The sequence below is a fragment of the Topomyia yanbarensis genome, chromosome 1 (assembly GCF_030247195.1).
Source record: "Topomyia yanbarensis strain Yona2022 chromosome 1, ASM3024719v1, whole genome shotgun sequence".
NCBI lineage: Eukaryota > Metazoa > Arthropoda > Insecta > Diptera > Culicidae > Topomyia > Topomyia yanbarensis.
Window position 1 is genome coordinate 181,378,108 of NC_080670.1, and position 15,955 is coordinate 181,394,062.

The 15,955-nt window shown below is 43.5% G+C and overlaps 2 protein-coding genes across 2 annotated transcripts in view; one reads left to right on the top strand and one right to left on the bottom strand.

Annotated features, from left to right (window-relative positions):
* The window catches only part of LOC131683603 (odorant receptor 67d-like), a 125,016-nt gene that overhangs the window by 11,766 nt on the left and 97,295 nt on the right, over nt 1–15,955 (bottom strand). The window lies entirely within an intron of this gene.
* On the top strand, nt 13,325–14,767 carry LOC131676114 (putative odorant receptor 83c). The gene is made up of 2 exons (XM_058955239.1): nt 13,325–14,185; nt 14,501–14,767. Exons 1-2 carry the CDS (start codon nt 13,325–13,327, stop codon nt 14,765–14,767), a joined length of 1,128 nt encoding a protein of 375 aa, XP_058811222.1.

Below are 15,955 nucleotides of genomic sequence, written 5' to 3' on the forward strand. Positions count from 1 at the left end.
ACAATGCATCGCTCCGATACGAGTTAGTAGGGAGGTTGCCACCAACGTTGAAGCTGAGCTGGGCCAGATTCTCAAGGAATAACCCTACACCGAACCTATTGGATTTCAGTACGTTGCTGTACGAGACAGCAGAGGATGCAAGTGCGGTCGTAGATACCGTATACAGCGATCAACGGTTTCGCGGTACTAAGCAGGATGTTTTCTTGAATGTTCACTCGGAAATAGACTCTAAGGATTCGAAAACAGTCAACTCTCCACAGAAACCAACCATCGTTGACATCAAGAAGTTCGTGGCGTGCAAAGGGGATTGTACGATGCTGGCCAAATGCAAACAGTTCATGGCCTTAAGCTACGATTCGAAGTGGGCGACAATAAGAACTTACAAACTTTGTCGCAAATGCCAGCGTAAGCACAACGGGTCATGTAAACAAGAAAAACCATGCGGAACGAACGGCTGTACATATGTGCACCATCCTCTGCTTCACGGTTACGAAAACCCTCGATCTGGTGAATCTCCTACAGCAGCCGCCGTTTACGAGAAAAGCTGCAACGTGCACCAAGTGCAGTCGGAGATCTTGTTCAGAGTAGTTCCGGTCACTTTATACGGTCCATCGAAGGCAATTCGAACCTACGCATTCCTGGACGACGGCTCAGAACTCACGCTTCTAGAACAGAGTTTAGCAGACGAGCTCGGGTTGAAGGGACCAAAGAATCCACTTTGCCTGAAGTGGACAGGCGAAACCTCCAAGATCGAAAACAAATCACAAAACGTTAGTCTTCAAATCTCCAGCGTAACGAACCCGATCAAAAGGTATGACCTATCCAGTGTGCGAACGATTGGAAACTTGCAGTTCCGACCACAGACTCTCCCCGACCAGGAGAAAATAACTGGCCAATAACCTGAGCATACTATTTTCTGGTATCATACCAAAACCTGGTATTAATTGATTATTAATACCTCATTGAGGTATTAAGCAGGTATTGAAGAAACATTCTTCAATACTTGCCTAATACCTCAATGAGGTATAATACCTTATTTTAGTATTATATATGTATTCCAATGATTTTTACAAATACCAAATCAATACCTTATTGAATACCTCCATACAGCGAATTTTGTCATTGGAAGGTTGAAAAGGTTTTGTTATTATTCAGGTATTATAATAACTCGTTTCATTATCAACTAGTTGAGGTGGACGATCCCGTAGTCATTCGACCTATGCGGCAAAACCCCTTCGCGCGCACCTGTCATCAAAAACAACAACAACAACAATCAGTTAGTAGAAAACTCTTATCAAAGAAACACGCGGTTAATAAACAAATGTTCTTTTTCGCTACGTAATCGTTTATTACGTTTTTATTCCGATGTCCGAACCATTCCCTCAAAAGGTTATGGGTTCCAGTAGTCGCGAGTAACGAAAGTTCGGTCGGAAGTAAAAATTTTGCGCGGTACGGCACAGTACGGACATGGAGCGAGAGGGCGATTCTGCGCGTGTGCCACTGAATTACCCGGCATGGAAGTTTCGAATGCAGGCCTTGCTCGACGAGCACAAGCAGATGGACTGCATGGAACAAGAGGTGGCGGAAGTAGAGGAGCTTGAGATCAAGGCGGAGGATATGGCTGAGGAGCGCCAGCAGAAGACAAAAGCCGTGGAGAAAAGGAAGAAGGACAAGCGATGCCGATGATTGTTGGTTTCCTGCATCCACGACGGTCAGCTCGAATACATCCATGACAAATGAACCCCTAAGGCGAAGCATCGCGAGTGGGCCCATATTATTGGCTCGAATCAAAACTCGTCGAAATGTCAATTGACGATAGGTTCATCCGGAGTGTTCATTTGTGTTTACATTTTGCCAGGGTTGCCAATTTTATTTTGTGTCCAGCACCCAATGGGGCTATGCCACATCGCTTTTGCGCGTGCTGTCCGACTTCGCTACCGCTCAGTCGGACTTAAACTAGGGATAGCCCCTATGTTTGAGTAAGCCGGGCAAACGAGTGGATCACAGGTTCGCTTGCTTTCGACGGCGGGTCGGTGGCCACCTCGCCCGGCGGATCCTCAGCGGCTTTGCGCCGCTTCGGTTCCTAGGCCTCGGTTATGCGGCTAAGCCGCATCGAAATGGTACCCCTTAAACATTCTAACTTGAATCGGTTGTGACACCGGAGCCGGAATACGAATTAGAACCAGCCAGCATTCCGGTTGAGTTAAACTGGGAAGTTTAGTAAAATTTAATCAGGAAATAATTTTTTTTTGGCAACGCTCCAGCACCCCGTTGATTTCACCACCTGGGAACCAGGTTGACGATATGAAATGAACTTTGTTTACTTTCGACAAGTTTTGATTCGAGCCAACAACATCCAGCCATCGCGAGTCATCTGCATCTTAAGAAGCAGCTGGATCGTTCGTGAGTACAAATCCACCAGAGCTGGCATTGGTGACCTCGATATCGTCTGTCACCTGCTGTTGACGCTCGATTCAACGTATGCGACGATCGTGACAACCATCGATTCGATGCCGGAAGACACATTGACGCTGGAATTCGTGAAGTGTCGATTGCTTGACGAGGAAACAGAGAGGAAGAGTGCAGATGTCGAATCCATTTCGATGAAACAGGATGCAGCAGCTTTCTCCGGATCACGAGCTCGGAAGCCTCAGCAGAAACAGAAGAAAGTATGGAAGTGTTTTGGTTGCGGCCGAGAGGGACACAGAGTCGCTAAATGTTCGCAGAAGAAAAAGAGTGCGCACTACGGTTCTGAAGAAAAAGGTGTGGCGTGGCGGACACGATCCCAAAGAAGCAAGAAGTGACGTGGATGATCGATTCCGGCTCGTCGGATCATATCGCAAACGACAGTGAACTTTTTAATGAGTTGATTCCGATGAAAAAGCCGATGGAGATCGCTATTGCCAAGCAGGGGCAGTCGATCGTCGCGAAGCATCGCGGCGTCATTCTACTCGTGCGGTCGTGTAGCAAAAGAGTTCGAACAATGGCACCGCCGGTACGGCCACCTGAGCGCGAAAAATTGGGAGACATTAGTGCGTGACAAGATGGTCGTTCGACTTGATGTGAAGCCCGGAACGAAGGGCAGCGACGAAATCGTTTGTGACTCGTGCATCGCCGGGAAGCAAACTCGAATGCCTTTCTCCGTGCGTGAGGGTAGAAAATCGTCGCGAGTTTTGGAGCTGGTTCACTTGGACTTGTGTGGTCCGGTGTCGCCCGTGGGTATTGATGGTGTGATCTACTTCATTTCATTTATCAATGATTGGAGTTGGTTCACCGTTGTCTATTTGATGAGCTCCAAGGGCCAAGTCACCAGCAAGTTCAAGGAATACGAAGACTACGTGTCGGCAAAGTTCGAAAGCAAGATCTCGCGGTTCCGCTGTGACAATGGCGGCGAATATAGAGCGGGCGCGTTCCGAAAAATCTGCAAGAAGAAAGGATTTCAAATCGAATGGACCATCCCTTACACGCCGGAACAGAACGGCGTCAGCGAACGCATGAATAGGACGCTGGTGGAGAAGGCGCGCTCTATGCTGGAGAATTCCGGAATCGACAAGAAGTTCTGGAGTCCGGCGATCCAGACTGCGGCGTTCTTGTCCAACCGCAGTTCAGCGAGCGCTCTCAACAGTAAGCAAACTCCGTTCGAAGTGTGGGAAGGACGCGAGCCAGATGTGCACAAGCTGCGTGCATTCGGAGTGGATGTCTATGTGCACATTCCAAAGGAGCACAGGAGGAAGCTGGATTCGAAATCATGGCGAGGAGTGTTCATTGGCTATTCCCACAATGGCTATCGTGTATAGGATCCGCAAAGAAAGACCGTTGCGGTCGTGCGTGACGTAGTTTTCGTCGAGAACGGTAGAAGTGGAGTTTCTCTGGTTCCGGAGAGGAAGACAAGTCAAGACTATGTGCGTATGCCGGACATCGAGCACGAAGCTGATGCCGAAAGTGATGTCGAGAACGAGGTAGCTGAGCAAGAATTTGTGGACGAGGAAAACTTCGATAGTTGCGTTGAGGAAACGATTCGGGAAAATGGTGAAGAAGCCACGGCGGAAAACCAGCAAGATGATGAATGGCGGAAAGAGTGCCGTCATAGCCGGCCGAATGTCACAGCGTGCGGAAAGGCAACGGGACCTCGAGATGGACTACAGTGGATTCGCTCTCAGTACAGCTAGCTTCGTGGAAAATCTTCCGAGTTCGCTGATGCAGATGAAGAAGCGATCCGACTGGCCTCAGTGGGAAGTAGCCGTTCAGGAGGAGATGGAAGCGTTGGAGAAGAACAACACTTGGTCCTTGACGAAGATTCCCGAAGGTCGTGTCCCGATTACCTGCAAGTGGGTGTTCCGACTGAAGCGGGACGACGACGGCGACGAGAATCGCTACAAAGCTAAGCTCGTAGCACGCGGATTCACCCAAAGGTATGGTTTTGATTACTCCGAGACTTATTCCCCAGTTGCGAAGCTAGACACACTTCGAGCGGTGCTAGCGGTCGCAAACCACGAGAAGATGGCGGTCCATCAAATGGACGTATAGACCGCCTTCTTGAACGGCATGATCGCTGAGGAGATGTATATGATCCAGCCTGAAGGATTCGAGAAAGGTAAGGGTTTGGTATGTCGCTTGAACCGTTCACTGTACGGCCTGAAAAAGGCGTCGAGGGCCTGGAACGAGCGGTTCCACGTTTTCGCCGAGAAGCTGGGATTCAAGAGAGGAGCGAGTGATCAGTGCCTGTACATGAAGCGAACCAAAACCGTTTTGCTGTTTCTGGTGATTTATGTAGACGATATTTTGATCATCGGTTCATATCTAAAGGAGATCGAGGCGATAAAAAGGTCCTTGGTCAGCGAATTCGAGATGAAGGACCTGAGGGAAGTGAAGAGTTTCCTCGGAATGCGGATTAAAAGTGTCGTCGAGGAAAGATACCTACGAATCAGTCAGCGTGTTTGTCTGGAAGGTCTACACGCCGATTGAGTGTCGTTTGCGGTTGCCGAAAGGAGAAGAGTTCAAACGATCAGAGAAGCCGTTTCATGTACGTTTCCCTGATGTCACGGCCCAATCTGTGTGCGGCCGTCATTCCTTCAGCCAATTCCAGAGCTGCCCAACGGAGTAGCACTGGGTAAACCTGAAGCGGGTGCTGCGGTACATCCGTGGCACGTTGGACTTTGGATTGGAATTTCGAGGAAACAACGAGGCACCGGTTATGGAAGCGTTTTGTGATGCCGACTGGGCCAATAATCCGGTGGACCGGCGATCACTCACCGGATATGTGTTCCGGGTTAATGGCTGTACAGTTGGCTGGCTGACAAGAAAGCAACCGACCGTATCCTTGTCATCGACCGAAGCCGAACTGGTTGCACTCAGCGTGACCGTATGCCACGGTATATGGATGAAGCGACTATTGCAGGATTTGGGCAGGGAGCCTAAAGGGCCTATGCCATACTATGAACGCAATCAATCGACAATAAGGGTAGCAGAAAACGAAAGGGACGCCGGTCGCATGAAGCATGTGGACGTGAAGTATTGTTTCGTAAGAGAGCTGATCCAGCGAGGATAAGTTGCTTTACGCTACAAGCCGACCGACGGGCAGCTCGCTGATATCCTGACCAAGGGATTACCGCCGGGAGCATTCCAGAGACATCGGGCCAGCCTTGGGTTAATGGGCTCCGGGAATTGAGCGGGGGTGTTGAGGTGGACAGTGCCGTAGTCATTCGATCAATGCGGCAAAACCCCTTCGCGCGCACCTGTCATCAACAACAACAACAATCAGTTAGTAGAAAACTCTTATCAAAGAAACACACGGTTAATAACCAAATGTTCTTTTTCGCTAAGTAATCGTTTATTACGTTTTTATTTCGAAGTCCGAACCATTCCCTCAATAGAATTTAGCACAAATCGAGCAAAACATCTGACAAAGATGTGGCAGGTAGCTTACAGAAATCCTGGCCGTACATACCTGGCTGGATTCTGGCTAAAAGTGAGCAGTATCGGTTAGTTTAACCGCTGCTGTCCGAAACGGTTGTTGTATTTGAGCGAATCCTTTGCCAGAATTCTCGCATAAATCGCGCAAAATGCTCGCAGAAACTCTGCCAGAATCAATTTCGCTTTGCTCAACTTTCTGCTTGTCACGGTGACAGGGAAGGACTTGAAAAGAAACTGAAAATAATTGAAGTAAATAGATCTACGTATATTTATCATTTTAATCGACAAGTTCATATAGTGGTAAATAAAGAACACTGCATGTGCTGAAATTTGTAGCCTTCATAATCCTGACTGCCTTTTGTGTGACCCGTAACTCCTTACTCTTTCATGTTCTGTAGCATCATAAGAATTGAGTAGATCATCCGGTATACCTGTAACAAGATTACGGCTTAATTAGGAATTTTTCCACCCAGAACCTACCAACCGATTACCGAAAGAAACAAATTCATATTCAACGGTGTCATCCTCGCGTACGTCAGCAGCATCGAATGCTGGGACTTGGCAAGCATAAATTGAAAAAGTTTCTGCTGTACTTTGGGCATTTCATGCCAAGAGACGCTATAAAGTCGCTCCATGTACAATGCACTTCGCATATCGATCAGTGTTCCCAGCATGCACAGAAGTAATAATTGAAATGTCGAAACAAGGAAAATGAAATAACCTGGTATCCAGTTGTCCTAATAAAAAGAAAATATTTTGAAGAACTGGCTGTCGCTGGCTAACTGATATTTAGTACCGTGTTCAACACAAACAAAGTCATCACGATCTGCAACGCATTCGAACTGACTTCAACAAAGATCTGCAGGGCATACAAACTCTCAATATCCGCAATGAATTGATTTAAACGTTGATGATAATGAATGATCTCCACTAATTTCCTGAGAACATCCGGATTCACATTTTTCTTTCTATTACTTAAAATCAACTGATCCAGATCCTCTAGTTTTAAAATCAAAATTTCGTATTGAATGCAGATATTGAACATAAACACAAAGAAAATATTCTGAGACGCAGTAAGTCCGGGAGGAGTCCACAGAATACAGCTGACTTGGTACATATAGTTTATCTGGTATCCATCAACCGTGTTAGGATCAATGAAAGGTAGAACGACTCCAAACGGTAGAATCTTCTCGCCGTTCCATAAGTAAACAGCGAGTGGTAAAAAAGACGCCATAAGACAAGCTCCGGTAAACAATAAACCATAAAGTACCACAGCATTCTTCAACACTTTGGCAGTGCAGTAAAATTTCATTTCATTCAATCGAAACTGAATGAACGCAGTCAATCAGTCGTCTACGGTAGCATTCACATTCATTTAACGCATCAGTTGCTGTTGATCTGAAGCTGGGTTCATGGCACTTCACTCACCGCTGCTTTCAAATGAGTCGCAATTCATATTCAACCTCCTTCGTTTGATCCTCTCAAATGAATAGATCCGCTTTCAATTTACCCAGTGAGCACCAGTCAAATGAGATCCGGGTAAACCTAAGACAAAAAGAGACAACTGGCTTCGTATTTTTGGTTATCATGCCTTTCTTGTGCCAGATGACAGATGAGTGTATGCAGCTAGCGAGGTTGGCAGTGCAGCCAATTTATTTGTCATATTTAGATATGTTGCTATAATACACATAATAATGACTGTTTTATTGACACACATTTCGCCAACATTTCTCTGGTACTAATCAATCCAACATTTTTATCACATACTACATGTTTTTAGAAAATTTGGTCAGCATAACAGCCTATTCATCAGAAACAAATTTGCAACAAAAATATTATAGAGATGAACGTACTACCAAATAACGTTTTTCATTGCAACCAGTTTCAATAAGCTGTCATTATTTTCGTCTGAACTCTGCGAATGTAAGAAATTTTGAAAAAGAAATATGATAGCCGCAGTATGATAATCAGTGTCATAATTGTACGAAGCTGTCAAATTCATTGCTAAAATCAAATATGTAATTCAGCTATTTTTTGCACCTCTACCAATAGTTTCCTGTGTACAATTCCGATGACATGGTGAAAAGGTAAAACCCTTCCACACTGGTTCTATAGGAACACATTACGAGCATAGTCTACAGATATGAGAATCTTTTCTTTTTCAGAAAGAATTCGAAAAGGTTTTGCTCGATATGGATGCTATAAATAGATCGTATCGAAGGTGGGTTTATTGATTTGAGGTAACCAAAAGGCGCCATATTGGATTGATTGATTGCAAAATGTCCTCAATCATCAGTTTCCATCATCTAGTGACCATCATTGCAAAGCGATATAGATATATAATGATCATGGTTTTTACTGTGGTGGTTACCCGAAACCGCCATCTTTGTTTTCAAAATGGCCTAAATTTATAGATTACGGTATTTTATGATTATTTTAAATGATACCCATATTGATAGTTGTTTTCACAGTTTCTTGGTCACTATAGGCCGCAATCTTGGATTTCAAAATGGCCTAACCTCCTTTCAAATGGTATCCATGTTGCCCTCATCTCTGATTTAAAAATGACTTTAACCATCGAACTTGAGCTCGAGCTTGACCTTGTTCGACCACCCCTAGCTGCTACTCCGTTATCGATCTAGACTAGCTGAAGTTGCACAGGGAATCAGCAGATAGTTATGCTTGGGATTAGGGAAACATCTTTCAATGTGCAACTCCTGTAATCCTAAAGTGTTTATTGATCAAAACCGGCGCCAGCCTGGCCCAAACGTAGATCGCGGAAGGAACGTTAGTACTACTACTGCGCACTCCACAAGTATCACGGGAGGACGATATTTGATAGTAACTAGATATCGACTCATCAACTCATGGACCGGGAACCAACGGCTTTACTTCCCTTCCGAGGGAAGATTTTGCACCTCAGAAAAATCTCAGCGAGCTCGGCTGGGATTGCACCCAGACTAACTGGGATGGGTGGCTGTCACGCTTACCACTCAACCAACTACGCCTTCATTTAAAATGACTTAAACCATCGATTTCCGTCATCTATAGCGGCCCTTACACGTTCAATATTTTCGTCAATACCAGTATTGACGATATTGTTACAATATTTCAGTCCCGTTTGAAATCCACATCGTCAATAATTTTTTTTCCATTACACGTACAATACTTTTGTCAATACACTCAAGTATTGACAAAAATATTGAACGTGTAAGGTCCGCTTATCATCTTGGACCTTTAACGAGTTCGCCCGTTTACACCTAAGTCAAGATAAGGCAACTAGTAATACGATTTCTGTATATTTCTGTATTTTGGTAGTACGTCCATCTCTATTTCAATGTTTGTGGCAAATTTGATTCTGATGAATAGACTGTTATGCGGCCAAATTTGCTAGAAACATGTAGTATATGATAAAGATGTTGGATTGATTAGTTCCAGATATATTTTGGCGAAATGTGAGTTAATAAAACAGTCATTATTATGTGTATTATAGCAACATATCTAAATATGACAAAGAAATTGGCTGCACTGCCAACCTCGCTAGTTCCATACAGTCATCTGTCAACAATTATTCAGCAGGGCACAAGAAAGGAAAGAAAACTCTTCAAGAAGAAGAGAAAGAATGGTTCGGAACATTAATTAAACAAATTTTGTCATTTTTGAGTGAATTTGTTTTATATCTGTAAAAATAAGCAAAAAAGCCCACTACGTCATTTGTTTTATTCTTTTCTTTTTCATATCCTCCTGATTCATCAGCTTCATCGAAAAAACATACAACCTCACTCATACAGAGAAAAAATGCTCGTACCTGTATCCGTCTTGAGTTGCCTCGTCTTATCATAGCCTTTACCCTATATTATTTATTATCTTGGTCGGAGTTATTTTTGTCAGTGAGTGTTCCTTCATATTCATTTGTGAGTGGTTCATTGGAATGGTTCACTTCCATTAGCTGAGACCGTGCTAATGTGAGGTTGGTGCTCAATAGAAACTAAACAGGCAAAAACGTCAAATGACCAGAACCTGTTATTCAATTGACAGTGAACTTTGAGTGACTCAAACGAAGACGGCAGCCGAACTCAACTGATATAGTGGTGGTATGTTTACAGTGAAAGGCTCGAAGTTTCACTTGAAACGATTATTTTCGTTTGAAATTGATATTTTACCGCACTGCACTTTGGTGTATTTTTGCAAAATCTCCTGCTCACGACGATCCGCCGAAGATTGCCAGTAGGTCTGAACTGCAACTTCCACCAGATACGAGGTCTTGTTTGGATTTGTTAGTCCAACTCCAAGTCGGGTACAGCCAATCACGCCGAAAAAGATGGTAACCATGACGAAGGTAAGGTTGAAAACATCGTTTCGAAAAATGTACAGATCGATGAAGGAAACCGCCATGAAGAACAGCGCTAAGAATACGATGAAGAACGTCAAGGCGGTAAATTTAAAACCACTACTATAAACGTCACAGCCGATCAGTTTCAGGATTATGTTCTGCCAGCGGAGAATTTGTTCAAACTCCTGCAGGGGCCTCCGAGTGGCCATCTTGTCGGACCAATAACACTGGAATGAGTAAAACGATTACTCGACATTCCTATAATTGATGTTAAGTGGATGGAAGTACTGTTTCCTTCGATAGGATGATAAGGCGAAACATGAAAGGTAAAGATATTAATAGATCATCAATGATTCAGGATCATCCAGCCGTGGGAAAAAATGTAATGGTTTTATCTTTTGTCTCGCATATCCTCCCATTCTAACTCACATATTTTAGACGAATTAGCTGCATTTGAGACAACATGTCGAAAACGCTTTTTATTTTTTAGAAGAACTAACTCATCTCTTCAGTAATCATTAAATTTTCAAAGTTCTGAGTGAAAAAATTACTTATTCCCAAATAAGTGTGCGGAGTTAGGCGTCGACTTCAACTTAAAAAAGAGCTTGTAGTTGAAGACGCTGATCGTTCATCAAACTAGAAGGTAAGTTTCATTGATTTTTGATTGTTTTCTAACAAATCTAACATTCAGTTGTGTTTTCATAGTTTCTGCAGTTTGTACAAGATGCCGATCGGTATGAAATAGATGTAGAGAAAGACCCTCGGATTAAATTTCCGGACGTTGCACTCGCCTTGACAATGGCTAGGTGGATCAGGTAAATGACATTTGAAATACCAATGAATATCTTTGTGGTTTTATTTAAAATGCTCAAATTTGACATTTTTATTCCAAACTCAAAACTAAGTAAACGAGGAAAACACAATTTTTGACTACGTGCACTTTTTATGGCTGGCAACTCAAATTTGAGTTATTATTAATAAGCGTGTATTGTCAATTGACATTTCGACGAGTTTTGATTCGGGCCAATAATAGGGGCGGGGGACGAATCAAAACTCGTCGAAATGTCAATTGACAATAGATTCCTCCGGAGTTGGCTGGATGTTGTTAGCTCGAATCAAAACTTGTCGAAAGTAAACAAAGTTCATTTCATATCGTCAACCTGGTGCCCAGGTGGTGAAATCAACGGGGTGCTAGAGCGTTGCCAAAAAAAAAATTATTTCCAGATTAATTTTACTAAACTTCCCAGTTTAACTCAACCGGAATGCTGGCTGGTTCTAATTCGTATTCCGGCTCCAGTGTCACAACCGATTCAAGTTAGAATGTTTAAGGGGTACCATTTCGATGCAGCTTAGCCGCATAACCGAGGCCTAGGAACCGAAGCGGCGCAAAGCCGCCGAGGATCCGCCGGGCGAGGTGGCCCCCGACCCGCCGTCGGAAGCATGCAAACCTGTGATCCACTCGTTTGCCCGGCTTACTCAAACATAGGGGCTATCTTTAGTTTAAGTCCGACTGAGCGGTAGCGAAGTCGGACAGCACGTGCAAAAGCGATGTGGCGTAGCCACATTGGGTGCTGGACACAAAATAAAATTGGCAACGCTGGCAAAATGTAAACACAAATGAACACTCCGGATGAACCTATCGTCAATTGACATTTCGACGAGTTTTGATTCGAGCCAATAATATGGGCCCTCCGGAGTTTGTGATTATATTTTTCTAGCGTTGCCAATTTTATTTTGACTCCACCGCTCGATGTGACAACGCCAGTTTGAAGGGCTAGATGTTGTTGGCTCGAATCAAAACTGGTCGAAAGTAAACAAAGTTCATTTCATACCGTCAACCTGGCGCCCAGGTGGTGAAATTTTTAGAATTCAACGGGGTGCTGGAGCGTTGCCAGAAGATTTTTATTTCCAGATCAAATTTTACTAAACTTCCCAGTTTAACTCAGCCGGAATGCTGGCTGGTTCTAATTCGTATTCCGGCTCCGGTGACACAACCGATTCAAATTAGAATGTTTAAGGGGTACCATTTCGATGCGGCTTAGCCGCATAACCGAAGCCTAGGCGAGGTGGCCACCGACCCGCCGTCGGAAGCAAGCGAACCTGTGATCCACATGTTTGCCCGGTTTACTCAAACATAGGGGCTATCCCTAGTTTAAGTCCGACTGAGTGGTAGCGAAGTCGGACAGCACGCGCAAAAGCGATGTGGCGTAGCCACATTGGGTGGTGGACACAAAATAAAATTGGCAACGCTGGCAAAATGTAAACACAAATGAACACTCCGGATGAACCTATCGTCAATTGACATTTCGACGAGTTTTGATTCGAGCCAATAATATGGGCCCTCCGGAGTTTGTGTTTATATTTTTCTAGCGGTGCCAGTTTTATTTTGACTCCACCGCTCGATGTGACAACACCAGTTTGAACTTTGTTTACCTTCGATGAGTTTGGATTTGAACAAACAATATCCATCAGCTGAGCAAACAATACACTCTAAAGAGAAATTGGGCTAAATGTGGTTTATTACGGTTAAATATGAAAAATACACAAATTTCAATTATCGAATAGCGCAAATCAATAACCATCGGGTCAGCTTTTATGTAGTTACACTAATTTGAAGTGTTAATAATATAAATATAGAAAATTGCGATTCTCTCGCGTTATTTTTAGTAAGTAACAATCTTAAGCATTTTGGACCTGGCGAACTATTTCGTTTCAATTTCCAGTTAAATACACTATAGGCAACCGAAAAGCTTTTATGCGACCAGCAATACACGACCTAGCGATTCTGCGTTAGTGCCACTCCAACTATTTCAATTAGACACAGATACCCAGGAAAAAATGCAGCTGCTCTATCCCGACCTTGAATTCTGCTAAGTACACAGTTTAGAATTTGCGAGAAATCACATTGATCCGTTCAATCAGAATAAAAAATGAACCTTTCAGTTGTAATTATACATTAATTAGGTTCATTGGTCTAGAGCATTCCATTTGACTCCGGAATCACGCCTAGTGTTGGGACGTGGCGTTTAACTACACGCTTCACTCGCTTTTCAAAGCAGTAATCATTACGCATCCAGAATGGCTGGTAAAAGCTGCCTTCTGGACTTCGAGAAAATACTCTTCTGGCAACAACTGATCCTTAAATCAATTGGCCTAGACTATTACAGCTCGGATTTTCAGTACACTCCGTTGACAATTTTCGTACTAATTTTGGTCGTCGTTTTCATGGGAGTATCTTTAATAGATCTGTACCTTTTCCGGAGTGACATATTCAATTTCACCTTCGTGCTAGTGACATTCTTCTACGGAGTAGTTGGCACCACTCGAATTATTGTCGGTTTAAGCAAAACTAAATTCTGTGCTAAAATGATCCAAGAGGCAAAGCTAACATACCAATATGCATCGGACAGTGACCAGGAGCAGCAGGTTCTGTGGCGGACAACCAAACTACTAAAACAAAGCACTATCAGCTATTCTATCATCTTCATTGGTGGCTGCCTGCTGGCAGCCTTTATTCCTCTAGCCATTTATCTGTGGAACGGTGAAAAGATTTTCCCTTTCGGAACCATGGTACCGTTGGTTGACCCCACGACGCCAGATGGTTACCAGCTAACGTACATGTACCAGATCAGCTGTATGTTGTGGGCTCCAGTTGGGCTAACTGCTTCCCAGAACATGTACCTGGCACTTCTGTTCAATATCTGCATTCAGTACGATCTGTTGATGGTGAACTTGGGAGATGCGGATCGTTTGATTGAGGCTAATCGCGACGGAGCACTGGAGCAGGAAATACGTGGCAAACTGAAGCAGATAGTTAACAGCCAGCAACGGCTGTCGAATTTTATAGCCCAAATAGAGAATTTGTTCTCGGTGCAGATATTTGTGGAAGTTAGCAGCAATGCACTGCAAATTGTTGTTACACTGTTCGTTATGAATGTGGTAAGTATTTTTCGTCTTTTTTCTACGAACTCGTAAACAGGTCCTTGTTTGACACTATCGGTCTTATGTGACAATGTTTTCCGTCACAAGGGTTAGCCACTTTGACATTTAAGCCAACAAAAGAATAGGGGTCAAAGTGACTGGTCGGAAGGAGATGCCCTGTTTTTGTACAAAAATCACCAAAAATGTTCGACTGCGTATGTCAATCGTTAGCTGCATCAGTAAAGACTGAAAGCAGAAATTGTCCAACTGGTTCATTTTTTCGAAACTCAATCCAGCAATAGTTTCCTTACGTGTTCTTTTCTAAACTTCAAGGAAATCTGGATGCCCGGCTATCTGTTGCTGCTTGTGTCGACTTTTCAGCTATTTTTGGTTTGTATTCTGGGCACGATGATCGATATCAAGAGTGATCAGTTCTCGGAACGGGTGTACAACATTCCCTGGCATAAAATGCGCAATTCGGAGCAGAAGATGATTCGATTCATGCTGGAAAGTTCGCAACGCTCCCAACGACTCACTTACGGAGGGATGATCCCGATAAATATGAACCTGTTTTTGTCGGTAGCTGGAAATCGTATGTAGTGGTGTTTCTTTTGAATTTATATTGTTAAATTTCAGGTGTACAAGAAAATATACTCTATCTTCATGTTGCTCCAGAATACAATGTAAAAATTGTGGAACACGACAAACCAACATCAATTTTACAATATAACAAATAAATCTAGAAATTTCAACAAATAGTCTCCTAAGATCGTGCAGAATTGTTGCGTTTGGTTCCTTGTGGGTTTGGCTTTTTCGAATATTATTACAGACTTCTTAGAAAAACACTTGGCATCGCTGTAGTGGTAACAATCCGTTGACAGTTTTGTGACGAGATTTTATATAACTGCAAAATTGCAACCCACGCTAACATTATTTGCCAATGATTGTCACTTGCAATTATTGCAAGAGAGTTATGTTTTGGGTGTATTGTTAATTGACATTTCGACGAGTTTTGGTTCGAGCCAATGATAGGGGCTCCTATTGAGTTCTTGTCACCCGGAAAACAATCGCATTTGATTTTGCCGTCTTTGTTTATTATTTTCCACCAGCTAGTGATGTAAAGTTTGTGTCATGTGACGTGTACGTACATGAGCCGTATAAAAGTCTATTGGTCGAGGGGCCCCTATTATCCAGCTTTGTACGTGCCATAATGGCGGTCTAAATTGTTCGGTTTGTAATAATTGTTTAATAGCCCTTTTTTGACAATAATTGTTTACGTCAACCACCCAGTGAGATTAAGTCATCCTACGTTAGTCCAATGCGTCGGATGTTTATTTAATGAACGCCCGACATTTTGAACTGGGCGTTGCTTTCAAGCTGGCGTAAACGATTATTGCCAAAAAGGGCAATTAAACGTATTACGACCTGAACAATTTAGACCGCCATGATGGCACGTAAAAAACTGGATTGGCACTGTGTGGGACTCACGACTCACTTTCGAGCCTAACCACTAAAACACTGTTTTTTGATCTTCTTTTCCACGGAACTACATCAAGGTATTGCTTCGTGGGGAGAGGGGGGGGGGGAGGTCGATGTGCTTTCTTCACATTTCTTTTGCTCACGAGTTTTTCGAAACTCTCGGAGCTTCACTTGTTCCATGAAATGGTTTGACCTTTGAATCAACTAACTCTCGACTCTTACTTTTCGTTTCCATCTATTACGTCACTATTTAGTTTTCGTCTGTTTTTCGTGAGTCATTCAGCGCCCAGCCTTATCACGATCTACTCG